Source organism: Cibotium barometz, chromosome 64 (assembly GCF_041138505.1).
Source record: "Cibotium barometz isolate CiBa-2024 chromosome 64, ASM4113850v1, whole genome shotgun sequence".
Taxonomy (NCBI): domain Eukaryota; kingdom Viridiplantae; phylum Streptophyta; class Polypodiopsida; order Cyatheales; family Cibotiaceae; genus Cibotium; species Cibotium barometz.
The window spans coordinates 24,999,799-25,014,340 of NC_141109.1; the positions used below are offsets into that span (position 1 = coordinate 24,999,799).

At 38.7% G+C, this 14,542-nt stretch overlaps 1 protein-coding gene across 1 annotated transcript; it reads left to right on the top strand.

Annotated features, from left to right (window-relative positions):
• Positions 1–7,135: 7,135 nt before the first annotated feature.
• LOC147603455 (UDP-glycosyltransferase 85A2-like) lies at positions 7,136–9,508 on the top strand. The gene is made up of 2 exons (XM_086796911.1): positions 7,136–8,036; positions 8,360–9,508. Exons 1-2 carry the CDS (start codon positions 7,499–7,501, stop codon positions 9,325–9,327), a joined length of 1,506 nt encoding a protein of 501 aa, XP_086653037.1. The 5' UTR covers positions 7,136–7,498; the 3' UTR covers positions 9,328–9,508.
• The last annotated feature ends 5,034 nt before the right edge of the window (positions 9,509–14,542 follow it).

Below are 14,542 nucleotides of genomic sequence, written 5' to 3' on the forward strand. Positions count from 1 at the left end.
ATTTTATTCTTTATTGGCCATTGAGTTTTGCATTGAGGAAGAGGCTTTGATTGTCAAGACGCACAGATTAGATTAGTGCCTTTATAGTAGCCTTGAGTTATAAGTAGTTGCTTTTCCACCCACATTTTGATACCATTAAGATACGAGTCCCGATCGCTCGCAATATCAGAAGAAGGTGGACCATACAGTCTAAACAGTTGCTCAACAAATTGGTAAGACAATTTCGAAGCTTTAATCGTTCAGTAAAAATCTAGTCATCTTTGTTAATTTATCCACAACTACCCAAATGGCATCATGACCCCTACCGATACATGGACGTCCCATAATGAAATCCATGGAAATACTTTCCTACTTTCAAGATGTAATATATCCAAAGGATGTAATAACCCAACATATTTAAGGCACTCTGCCTTATTAATCTAACACTGATGACATTTGACCACATAATTCTGAACAAAATCCTTCATTTTTTGCCAATAAAAAGTCCTTTTAACCAAATCCAAGGTACGTTGTATGCCCGGATGTCCTGCCAATGGTGCATCATGACACTTAAATATAGGATCCTCAGTTTAATTTCTGGCATATCCGGTACGCAAAACTTATCATTTTGGAATAAAAGACCATTTCGAATAAAAAATTAGTTGGCTTTTTCTTGATGTACCAGGTTTTGATCTACCTCAGAATTGGACCCTGATTTTGCCAAATTCTAATATTTTCCAAAGAAAATATCTGTACTGCATTTTCCCTTGAGTGAATCGTACAAGTTAGAAGTAATTTCCGTGAAGCTAAGTTCATTAACTTCACCAATTTAGCTCAATGCATTAGCAATGCTATTCAAGAAGCTACCTTTTCTATATTTAATCATGAAATCAAAGTCCCGCATCAATTCAGTCCATCTGGCCTTTCTACCTTTCAAGTTCGGTTGATCACAAATGAACTATAAGACTGATGATCTGTCAAGACCATAAATTGAGACCCGTAGAGAGATACTGTCTCCATGCCTTTAAAGCATAAATAATTGCATATAACTCTTTCTCTTGAACTAGGTATCTAGTCTGTGCATCATTGAGTTTCTTACTCTCGAAGGCCACATGCTTCCCATTGTGGAACAAGCTGCGCCTACTGCAAAATCACTAGCATCAGTCTCTACAATATAAGGCCTACTAAGATCTGGTAAGGTTAACACAAGAGCATCTCGAACTTTATATTTCAAAGTATCAAAAGTTTCCTATAGCTTCTCATTCCACTCAATCGGAGAATTAGACTTCTTATTTTTACCCTTAAGAAGGTTGGTAAAAGGCACTATCAACTTTGAATAAGCCTTGACATATTTTTGAAGAAATACCACGAAATCTAAAAAAGATCTTAACTATTTGACCGTACGTGGAATTGGCCATTCCAAAACTCTTTGGATGCGATTCAAATCTATACTTAAGCCATCTTCGAGAGATCTAATAACCCAAGTATAACAATTTCTTTTTAATGAAATCACACTTAGATAACTTACAATACAGTTTCTCCAGCCTTCCTAGAACCTCCTTAGGATGATTCTCATGCTTAGCTAAAGTTTAATGTATATCAAAATATCATCTAAGAAAACCACCACGCATTTTCCTAGCAGATCCCTAAATATATCATTCATCATCTGTTGGAAAGTTGCTGGTGCATTACTGAGACCAAAGGGTAACACTACAAATTCATAATGGTCATAACATGTCCTAAAAGCAGTTTTAGGAACATCTTCCTCTGCAATATGGATCGGATAACCGGTTCGCAAATCAAGCTTTGTGAAATACTTAGCTCTTGCAACATATCAATAAGATCGTCTGATCTAGGCAATGGCTATTTGTTTTTAATTGTAACTTTGTTAAGATGTTTGTAATCAATACACATCTAAGCATATATGGAGGAATACTAACAGGTTCTACACCACACGGCACTAGCTCAATGTTATGGTCCACCTCTCGGGTCCACCTCTCATTTAGGAGGTAATCCATGTGGTATCTCATCAGGAAATACATCTTGAAATTCACTCTTAATGGAATTCAACACTTTACTTTCCCAAACATCCATAGAAATAGTGTTTACATCAAAATGAACACATGAAGACATTGGATCCATTGGAACACATGTGTTTACATCAAAATGAACACATGAAGACATTGGATCCATAACCAATTGAAAAAGTTCATAGTTAAAAAGATTTTTCATTAACTCAAGCTCATTGATAACAGCTTCCTTGGGTACAACAATGTTTCTTTTTAAGTAACAAGGTTTCCATTATTGTAATGGAAAGACAAATGTTTGACCCAATCAACAGAAAAATCCTTATTTTTTTTATGAAACCATTCCATCCCGAGAATTATGTCTACATGACCCAAGCTCATGACATGAAATCAAGTTTATCTGAGTACAATTGGATATCTAACGGTAGTTTTGACACCTTCTTGTCCTAGAATTGGACTTATCCTCCAACCATCCCAACCTTATACATATGATCATTCTCTATGGTTTTCAGCTTCATCCTCTGTACCTTAATGTTGTCAATAAAACTGTGAGTACTACCAGGATCAAACAAAATATGAATATGATGTCCATTTATTGATCCATAAACATGAAATAATTCGTTTTGACCAAAAATGTCTTTACTGAAAGTACAATCTGAACATTGGCTTTCCTCAAGATGCGTAATATTGACTTCAAAAAATTTACCTTGAAGTTCTGCAATGTGTACAGATTTCTTTGGTATGAACCTCTTCGGTGCCACCTTTTATATCCAGGTGGCGAAGAAGGTGCTGTAGCTCCATTCAAAGGATATAATTTCTTTGTGTGTCCCTTTTCCTTGCATTTGAAACATGTAATATTATTCTTGCTCACAAATTTCTGCTTCTTGCTAGCATTGTCAGAATTTTTTGGTTTTGGTGTGAAACCAACTTTCTTTTTTTTCCACTATTTGAAAAAGTGAACATGGATTTCTTTTCATTAGACGATGGTTTTGAAGTGTTGGCGTCGACCATAGTCTTATGAAAAACTTGAGCTGCCTTAATAGCATCCTCAGCCGTTTGACCTTGCATTTCTTTACCTTGTTATTGATAATCACGAGCTAGACCATTGATGAAAATCCCACACAAGGTATGATCATCATATTTGGCTTTGGCAACCAATTGTCTAAATTTCTGCACAAAATTATCAAAAGACTGATTTGCCATGCTATTTTTAACAAGCTTGGTAATTATTTCAAATTCATCCTCTAGTTGGACAAACTCTTTCTTAAAAGCTTCCTCAAAACTTTGCCAATTAGTGGGAATGAAATCATCTTTGAGATCCTTCCACCAAGTTAATGCCTTTTCTTTCAATAAACCCTACGCCATCTGCACCTTTTGCGTATCTATGAATGGATAAAAGGCAAAATGTGTAGTCCATTCCTGAGTCTTCTCCTTTTTCTCACCACTGTACACTTTTGGTGCAAACAACGGAGCAACCGCTTTGGTAGGAGCAGGAGGTGCCTTTGCCTCCAATGGTGCTTTTACAACATGCTATGGTCTCGACCTCCCTTCGCAGGTCCTGGTGAGTCCCATGCCTGTATTATGCAATTTTGGCCTTGCCTCTTTCGGCCACAGATGATTCAGTGTTAGTATACCCCTTAAAAACAATCAATCAATAATTTAACCAAATTTGTTATACTTGTCATTATAAGCATTGATACATCTAACTAGAGTCAATAAAATAGTTGATATAAACAACAATTATTCCTGACGTTTATATATCGGGATGAGTGTAGGTTTGCCTAAAACATCACTGTAAAGCTTGGGAATTGATGCCTATACTATCCATGATATCGAAAGTTTGATATTGATGTTTATATAGATGTTATCGTTTACGAAGGCCAGTTAATTTGGGCAAAAAAAAATTCTAAGTACATATTACTGGTAGAAGACTCGATATTGGGTGGATCTCTTATAGTGTATTTAATCTAAAAAAGAGTATGATTAGGCTTGAGAAAGATGGTGTATGAGGGTCAGTACACGAAGTATCTACCAGAGGACCATAAGCTACGTGAGGGCTATTTGGGTCGACCTCCTCCTACACTAAAGGCAAGCAATTGGAAGAGAGCATGGGAGGACAACGAAGGGTCTCCACCCCTTGGAATGAAGCGCCTTTCCATATTCTACCGAGACTACATATTGGGAAGGTCTTCTAATTAACCATTTGCTTGACCCTATGCATATTTTAAAAATATAGCCGTAGTGCTTTGGAAGACTATTAATGGGGTCACAGAGAGCAAGCGCCAAAGGGAGGATTTACAAATAAGTGATTGTATGCGACACTTATGGCCCAGAACCAGAAGTGATGGTAAATTACTATTACCTAAAGCTCCTTGGGTATTGACAAAAGAAGATAAAGCTCAAGTTAAGAAGTGCATTTCGAAGTTTCGTACTCCGATTGGATGTATGCACTGCCTAAAGGGGATGTTTACAAAGGATAATGAGCTCTCCGGCTTAAAATCACATGATTGGTACCACAAGTTCTTGCAATTTGTCTTGCCTGTGGCCATAAAAGGTTGCCTCAGTGACAACATAAGGGATACAATATACAAGATTGGCACCGTGGTCCATTGGATTTCATTGAAGGAGATAAGAAAAGACACTTTGGAAGTAGCCCGCTTAAATGCCATAAAAGCAATTACATTAGTGGAGAAGTTTCTCTCGACCAATATCTTAACCATACAAATGCATCTTCTAGTTCATGTTGTGGACGAGGTGGTTGTGGCAGGGGTCATCCATTCATGTTGGATGTTTTTTTGGAGAGGTTCATGAAGACGCTAAAAGGGTTTATTCGTCAAAGAGCTTGCCCAAAGGGAGATATGGCGATGGGATGGCTTGTGCAAGAATCCCTCATGTGTACATCACAGAGTTTCTTAGTACCGTAGACCCTGAAATGCCTAAACTGTGGTCAACGGAAGAGGATGATAGGGTAGATGGAGAACAGCTACAAGGACAAGGGATTGAGAGAAGCATGGATGTGGCCTTACGCGATAAGATCGATAAATTTTTCATCTTAAACTCAAAGAGTATGAAAAAGTGGATTGAGTGGTATGGAGAGGCCAAGAACGAAAGGAATTGAGCTCGTCAAGCTTTTCGAAGGAGTCGGCAGGACTAGCAAGTGATTCAAATACGGATGTGAACATGCTCGATTACTTTGGAACCATCCAAGATATCATCAAGGTTGGCTTTAGAAAGTTTCATATGTTTATCTTTAATTTTAAGTGGTTCAAGGTAGTCACAACACGAGCACATGCAACCGTGCGAAGAGACAAATCCGGATTAGTTCAAGTGGACTCCACAAAGATATGGACAAACCAAAAAGACACATTTGTACTACCAGAGCATTGTGGGCAAATAATCTTTAAGGAGGACCCAAAAGATCTAAGATGGTGGTTTGTGATCCAAGTGGCACCATGTAATAAACAAATATATGAAAACATGGAAATAGACGGAGATGAAGCAAAGATTGGTGTGGGCCAGCAAGATCAAGTTTCACTACATGTCGAAGTACAGCAAGAGCAAGGGCTAAACGAAGGTATAGAGATCGAACAATCAGGCATAGGAAATGGTTCAGACACAGTAGACGATGATCTTGACGAACAGCCAGCAACAAATGAGGAACCAGAGCTAGAGCTAGAAGATTTAGAGGCCAACATAGATACATAGATACATCATCTATTCCCACACGATTTGAAGATAGAGGGATTTTCCTTGAAATAGATATTTTTGGAGCTAATGATATTTTTGAAGATGAGAGGGTTGATAATGATAAACTTTGATTTTGTAAACATGCAAATAATCTCACATGTTATGATTTGATGGTAATGTATTTATTAGTTTCATTTAATTTTACAAGTATTTTAATATACTAAAAGCAAAAAAGAAACATATATATTGGTAATGATACAAACAAGGAAAAATTAAATTAAATTTTTGACTTTTATTACGTGTATAGCAATGTTTTTTTCAACGTTTATAGCGACGTTTTTTTCGACTTTAATAAAGACACCTATATAGACGCTTATTTCGACACTGCACAGGGCATCAAAAAACGTCATTAGAACATAGGCATCGTGTAGTAGTGATATCATTCTAGTAACTTATACAATATAAGGGCAACATATTACACAATCAACAACAAATAAATAAATTGTCCACCAACTACTAGTGACCATACATGGATAAAAATAGCACAATTAAGTATAATAGCTAGGTAAACTATTGTTAGTATATAGACCACTCCATTGCTTATATTAAAAAAAATAAACAACATTAGCATATGAAATGTTTAGGGTAAATATCGTGATCCTTTACTTCTCATATATTGTTTTGGCTTTCTAAAAAGTGTATGGATAATACAATAGTGATAGCATCAGCATATAAATACTTTAGGATAAATTATTGTGATCCATCACTTCTCATATATTGTTTTGGCTTTCTAAAAAGTGTATGGATAATACAATAGTGATAGCATCAGCATATAAATACTTTAGGATAAATTATTGTGATCCATCACTTCTTATATATTTGTTTGGCTTTTCAAAAAGTATTCAATACAATAGTGATGACAAGGGATTGTGAAGAGGTGTGAAAAGTGATGTTATAGACATTATAACTTACAGGTACATTTGAGATTCTTGATGCTATTACTTTTTATAAAATTTTAAGAATTGATTGCTTATGTAATGCAATAAATTTGATAATGTTTGAAAAGTGGTGGGACCTCAATAACACATGAAATGCGTGAAGCTCTTTGTGTTTGCCACATTTAATGAATACTCCAAAGATATAGATATTTTATATAAGAATATTAGAAACATGTCCAATATATGAATTTTCAAAAAAGTCATGCAAGTGAGCAAGTTGATGGAAAATGTTTGAAAACGAGTGGGTAGACCTCAATAACACATGAAAAGCGTGAAGCTCTTTGTGTTTGCTACATTTAATGAATACTCAAAAGTCATAGATATTTTATATGAGAAGATTAGAAATATTTCCCATTATGTACGGATTTTCAAAATTGTCACTCACGCAAGTTAGCCATTTTAATGTTTCAAGTGTTGGTAGATATCTTATGTGAGAAGAGTGGAAATATGTCCAATGTATGAATTTTCATGAAAAAGGTCATGCAAGTGAGCATTTTGAAGATGCTTCTAGATTGTAGGTAGATTCTTGTGGTTCGATCAATTAGTGTAGCTTCCATATCACCAAAAAAGACATAGGCTAGCATATGCTATTATATCATTCCCCATTCACCTAGTAATTAAACGTCTCCTAGTAATTAATTAGTGTGGCTTCTTTGCCCTTTTGCTACTTCAAATACAAAGCTTGATGTGGAGTGAAGGGGAATAAGGGTTGTTGAGCTCTCTCACATACATAGAGCTACAATAACTCTCAGACATACATAGGGCTCAAATTGTGAAGGAGGATAAGGGTTGTTGATACATAGAGTGATGGCTAGTAGTGATGAACTAGGTGGAGCGCATGTGGTTGCCATCCCTCTGCCCTACATAGGCCATATCCAGCCTCTCATGGAGCTCAGCAAGCAGGTCGCTGCGCAAGGGGTGAGCGTTTCCTTTGTGAACGCCTTGCACCAGCACGAGCGCATGATCGACTCCCTGCACCTAATGATCAAAGCTGATACTGTTGCAGACGACGCCGGTGTGCCTTACCTGCACGAGCAAGGCCTCGATATCCGCTTGCTTAGCCTCCCTTGCCCCATCCCGGACCCTCGCCACCAGACCTCCACCATGGCCGACTTCCTGGACCCCGTCTTCAGAATGCAGACGCCCCTCGAAGCGCTCATGGCCAGTCTCATGCAGCCCCGTGCCCGCAGGCCCAAGGTCACGTGCCTGTTGGCCGACGTGCGCATCCCGTTCGCGCAAGAGGTGGCGGACAAGTTCGGCGTTCCCCGGGTTGCCTTCTGGACGCAGTCCGCCGCCAGCTACGCCTGCACGCTGCATGTGAGCAAGGGCTTCAGGCCACCGGAAGGTAATCCTTCATCTCCTTCTCGCGGGCCTTTGAATTGGCCGCCCCAGGTTCTAACAGGCTGCGAGCTGCGGGGCTGTTTTTTAGCATCCGTTTGGCCTCGCCGCCGCTGCCATCACGTACAACTAAGGGCCCGCGAGAACAGGCCCCAAAGCAGTCTCTTCTAACCAATATAATTAATAAATCATCATTTGAAAATATAATGACTTTTTTTTCGTTTTCGAACCAATATAATTAATAAATCATCATTTGAAAATATAATGACTTTTTTTTTCGTTTTCGAACCAATATAATTAATAAATCATCATTTGAAAATATAATGGCAGACGAACGAAGTTTAATCGACTGCATAGCGGGCGTTCCTGCGCTGAAGCGCCACGAGCTGGGGCATTTCCTCACCTTGGACTCCTCTGACCCTTCGTTCGACCTCATTGTCCGCCCCTTCCAACAGCTACGCCAGGCCGCCGCCGTCGTCCTCAACACCTTCGACGAATTGGAGCCTGACACGTTGGCCAGCCTCCGCCAGGAGCATCCCATTCTCACCGTCGGCCCGCTACTGCCTGCCTCCTACGTCAGCTCCAACCCCTACACTCCTGACGAGGGCATGGCGCCGGAGCACGACGATTGCCTGCAGTGGCTGGACACCCAAGCGCCCTCCTCAGTCCTCTACATCTCCTTCGGTACAGTTTATCTACAATCCCTCCCCCGGCTCCACGACCTGGCCGCCGCTTTGGAGGCGGCCCAGCAGCCCTTCTTGTGGGTACTCCGCCCACAATCTCTCCCTCTCCAATCCGCCCCCTTCCCCGACAGCGCCTTCTTACAGCGCACACGTCGCCAAGGCAGAATTGTCCCCTGGGCGCCCCAGCTCCAAGTGCTCTCCCATCCCTCCGTCGGCGGCTTCCTGTCCCACTGTGGCTGGAACTCCACCCTCGAAAGCATTTGCCGTGCTGTTCCAATGCTTGGCTGGCCGCTCTACGCCGATCAGAGGCTCAACAGCCGGTGTATCGTAGATGCATGGAAAATAGGGTTGAGCCTTGACCCAGACAGCCTAGGGTTTTTCTCAAGTATGGAGTTGCAGGCAAAGATGAAGGAGCTAATGCAAGGCCACAGGAGAAAAGAAGCCGAGGAGAATGCACGCAAATGGAGAGAGGCAGCCATAAGGTCTCATGCCGCTCATGGAGGTTCTTCCACTAAGAACAGGAGCCTGCTTCTTAGAAAGCTTGGGCTCCAACATCAGGTGAAGGAGAGCCGATCAGAGTATGTCATGATTCCACATGCTCATTCTTGCATTTGATCTCAACATTATAAAGGAGATCTCGCTTCTTTGTGAATGGCATGCAGTATCAACCTCATGTATGATATATTATCTCATGTAATGATACATCACATGGCATATGTCACATGTAGAAAATGTGGGTATCAATCTTGTGTTTGAAGAGAGGCTTGTATTTCAAACAGAGTCAAGAATTCTCTTATTTATGTGGTTGTATTGGTCAAAGGCTTTTTTTGTAGATGGTGAAAAGGCACAAGAGAAAAGGGTGAAGTTGTAGGGATCTTTATGGGGCACATGGGCCAACACATGGGATGTGTCGTGGAGGTCCGTGTCGTGGAGGTCCAATAGAGTGTGTTGTGTTCACATGGTATATGCTTACACATGGGTAGCATCGCTGAGAAAAGAGGACTCTTGTGTGTGTGTGATAATGCTCATTAAGCTATATAATGTTGTACTTGCTGGATCTGATTTTGAAAGTTAGATTATCAATGGGAAGAAATGAATGATTTAAGCTTTTGCATTGTTCAAAAGTCTTATGATTTAAGATCTTAGCAATTTCATCATATCGATGGATTTTATTATATATTTTGATCCACCCTAGAAAATAAGCTTAGGTTAGTGAAGAATTAGTGCCAGGTACAACTAAGCATTAAACTAAAGAAATCTATCCTCTCTTCTTCCCTAGTGAGCTAGATTGTGTGTCTTTTGCTTTTAATAATGTGTGTGTGTGTGTGTGTGTGTGTGTGTGTGTGTGTGTGTGTGTGTGTGTGTGTGTGTGTGTGAGAGAGAGAGAGAGAGAGAGAGAGCTAATACTACCTATCTCTTTCCCAAAGGATACAACCTGATCCTCTCCAATCTTTTTAATTACTATACTATTTGTCTTTCATAATATGTATGGTTTGTCAAACTAGTGTGTCCATCATGTTTATTTGGTATGTTATGATGGTACATAGAAAGAGGAGAAACAACATTAAAAGATGAGGAGAAGGGGAAGGAAGAGGAGGAGTAGCAATAGCAACATCAAAGGAGAGCAACAACAATAGGGAAGAACAAGGAGAAACAACAATAGCAATATAGAAATATAGGGACCAACAAAGGTGAAAAAATAGTTTGTTGAGAAATGTGGTGCCATAGTGTAACAATTGTAGAGCAAGGGGAGAGCATGCACATTAAAAAGGAAAGAAGAAAGACTAAGGGTCCTAGATCAAAGGTACATTTATGAAAAAATAGAGAAAAAGAACATCTAGATTTGATTATAAAGTTACAATTGCAATAGATATAAAAAACAACTATTCAAATCAAACTTGACATCATAAAATGAAGTCTAAACTGATTATTGATATTAAAGTAGGAAAGTCTTATCTTAAATTGATGAGTTGCTTGCTACAAAAATAGAATTTTGGAATTGATAATAATGTTAACAATAGAAAATTTCATAATTGTCTAACAATACGAATATAATGAAACATAAATACTTTTTTAGGTGGTAACTTAGATTTAAGGTAGTAGAAATGAGTGAGAAATTCTTCATCAGTCATCATCACTGTTAGATCATCTTCTACACTATACCCCTGAATGCTATTTTGATGCTCCATGATACTAATGATACTAATGCTCCATGATACTAGTTAATTTTTCTAATTGATACTAATGACCATAGTTAAAGTAGTCTTAGCTGCCATGGGATGCAATTTTATTTTGCTAATTGGTCCATTAATCTATTCTAGACATGGTCCCACACTAATGGGTCATATGAAAGGTTAGCAAAGCATATAACTTATACTTTTTGCTTTCATTCAGTAGTTCCAGTGTACTTGCATTAAATGTTGACAGTAATAGAGCACCTAGAACCAAGGTCGTGCAAATAACAACAAGGTCAAGCCCTTTCTCCCTTAAATATTTCCATGTTGCTTGCTCAAGCCCAATGTTTTGCCAAGCATATACCAATGTTTGTTTTCCCTAAGGTAATCCTCACTACTCCGTAGAGTCTCATTAAGAATGGTTTCTTTGAGCCTATTAGGATCAGCATATATAGTTGACCTTACAAATGTCAAAATGTTAGCATATAATTTTGGGGGTATCGATGCATGCTTTTAACACATTAGAAGTGCAAAGGCTTTTGGCAACAGCAAATCAACGAAAAAGAAGAGAGGGAGAGAGAGGAAGTGGGCGACAGTAGAAAGAGAAGGAAAGAAGTGGGGGGGGAGCGCATGCAATAATTTTTTTATTTTTTAAAAAGATTGCTAAGAGGGAGAAAAGGGAGGCAATGGTTGGTGGTCGGTGGTGAAATTTGCAACAAGGAGGAAGAAAATTTAGGTAGCCATAGTGCACAAAGAAGGAAAGTGCAGACCTTTTTTTAAAAATAAAATCCTTGTGAATTGAAGGAAGGGTGATCACATCCATAAGCCTTCATCTCTAAGAGGTTGAGGAAAATAAAAGGTGATTTTGGGTTGCAAAGATAGTTTTGGAAAAAGGTGGTGAGGAGGATGAAGCTTTTTAATAGATTAAAGCTTTGTTTTGAGCTTTCAAGTTTCAACTCTAAGGGTAAAAAGATGGTTTTTCTTTTGTCCACAAAGTTTTGAAAATTATTTATACTATGCACGGTTGAAAAAACTTATGTCATATTCATATTTTTAGCCATTGGAGCTAATAATAGTACCTTTTTCACTTTTGGGCTTTTGCTTTATATATAAATAACCTTGTCCAAAGTTTTAAAGGTTTACACATGCTAAAACCTTTGTCCAATAATAAGTCTAATGGACTTATACATATACAACTATTTGTTCACTCATGCACATTAATTAATCTTGTGTATATTCGAACACAAAATAACCTTGTGCACATATGCACAAAATCTATCCACATAATAGGCTATAAATGTTCAATTAAATGTTAATACAAAAATATCATGATTAGCACATAATCTTCATCTTCACACCACTGCTTAGTCCACCATCCGTTGGACACCTCAATTGGTACTCTTGATACCCTCATACAATGTGACACCTCAATCGGTACCCTCGCACGTCCCACTATCTATACTCATAGACATAATCCATGTTAGTTAAATAATCAATTGAATACATCAATCAATCCTAACATTGTCAGAGAAATAGGCAACCATAATATCAAATCACATGTACCTACTAGCACGACACACACGGGCATCCCATAAAAATATAATCTCTAATCAAACCTATAACCACCCATAACTCAAGGGTGATTTTCGTAACAAACAGGGATGGCACAAGGGTGCATGTATCTTGTGGATAAAGGCTTCCTGAGAGCTATAAAATCATGTAATTCTTGGCTCATTTTAAGAGCTTGCTTAATGCAATCATCATGTGATTAGTGTCTTGATTATGCTTTAGTTAATCCTTATTTGAGTGATTTTCTCAATATTTAATCGTGAAATTTATTGCTTGCTATGAGCCTTCCTAGCAATGCTAGATTTTTACTTGGTATATCAGAGCCCCATAGGCCTAGTTAATAGCAAGTGATTAGAGGTGGGTTTAGTTAGCCTAGGTAAGTGTTAAGGAAAGGTTAATCTCTCTCTTCATTCCCCTCCTTTGTGTTTGACTAGGATTATTTGAGAGAGAGAGAGAGAGAGAGAGAGAGAGCCAACAAAATCAGAAACCACACATCTCCAAAGAGCTTTGTTAGGAACACATCTACAAAGAGGAGTAAATGATACAAAGCAACAATGCTATGCAAGCAATAGATCTAGCAGGCGGCAATATTTTCTTTGGGTCCTTAGGCATAGTAGCTTAACCATAACTAGATATAGTTGGCAGCAAAAAACGAGAAGCAACCTGCATGGAGTAAACAAATCTCTTTGAAGAGCTGCACTTCGAGTGAGATAATAGAAGAAAAGCACTAACAACTCCATGGCATCCAATCAAGGAGCATTAAATATCTACAAGCGCCTAACAATAGATACTAGTCGACATTCACAAACAGCTAAGAAAAGAGAGAGAAGCAAGCCACCATGCATCATCGTTAGTAGAGCCATAAAGTGATCCTCAAAAACTCAGCTTCCTAGTGGGAAAGGCATGATAAACTACTTCATTGACGAATTGAATCAGACACCAAGAAGCCTCCCTCTATGCAAATGGTAATCTTCCATCGCCTCCACATGTAATGTGAGCATTTATGGACACATGGATGGCACAAGGGTGCATGTATCTTAATGTATCTTATGGATAAATGCTTCTTGAGAGCTATAAAATCATGTAATCATTGGGTTATTTTAAGAGCTTTATTAATGCAATCATCATGTGATTAGTGTCTTGATTATGCTTTAGTGAATCCTTATTTGAGTAACTTTCTTAATATTTAATCATGAAATTTATTACTTGGTCTATGAGACTCCCTAGCAATGCTAAATTTTAACTTGGTATTAAATCCCCATAGGGCTGATTGATTTCAAGTGATTAGAGATGGGTTTAGCTAGCCTAGGTAAGTGTTAAGGAAAGGTTAACGTCTCTCTTCATTCCCCTTCTTTGTGTTTAACTAGGGTTATTTTGAGAGAGATAGAAAGAGAGCCAACAAAATTAGAAGCCACACAACATCTCCAAAGAGCTCTGTTTTGTTAGGTTTATGCATGGACATAGCAGTAATGAATGCATCTACAAAGAAGAGTAAACGATGCAAAGCAATGGTGCGACACAAGGCAATAGATCTGGATCAACGATAGCTTTAGGTCGTTGGGCATATTAGCTTAACCATAACTAGATACAGTTGTAGATTCCCTTCAGCCAAAAACAAGGAGAAGCAGTCAGCACGGAGCAAAGAAATCTCTTTGAAGAGCTGCACTTCAAGCGAAATAATAGAAGAAAAGCACTGACTACATCTCGTTGATGTCCAATTAAGCAACATTGAAGTTCTACAGGCACCTAGCAATAGAGATTGCTCCACGTTCACAAACAGCTAAGAAAAGAGAGAAAGAGAGAGAGAGGCGCAGGGCACCATGCATCATCATCAGCATAGCCATAAGCGTTCCTCAAAAACTCAGTATCCTAGTTGGGAAGCACAGGTGCAATAAGCTGCTGTTCTAGCAACAATGTATCGTTGATGGGCTGAATCAGACACCAAGTAGCCTCCCTCTCTACACATGGTAATCTCCCATCGCCTCCAAGCCAGTTGAATCAAAAGTGGCCCACCAGTACAACACTACAAAAGAAAGAAGATAAGGTTTGAAGAAAAAAAAAAACTATGTTTGTAAAGTTTGGTCCTC

Coding starts and splice junctions, on each gene's coding strand:
- LOC147603455 (XM_086796911.1), top strand. CDS start 7,499: ATGGCTAGTAGTGATGAACTAGGTGGAGCGCATGTGGTTGCCATCCCT. Junction 8,037..8,359: donor GGGCTTCAGGCCACCGGAAG/GTAATCCTTCAT, acceptor ATATAATGGCAG/ACGAACGAAGTTTAATCGAC.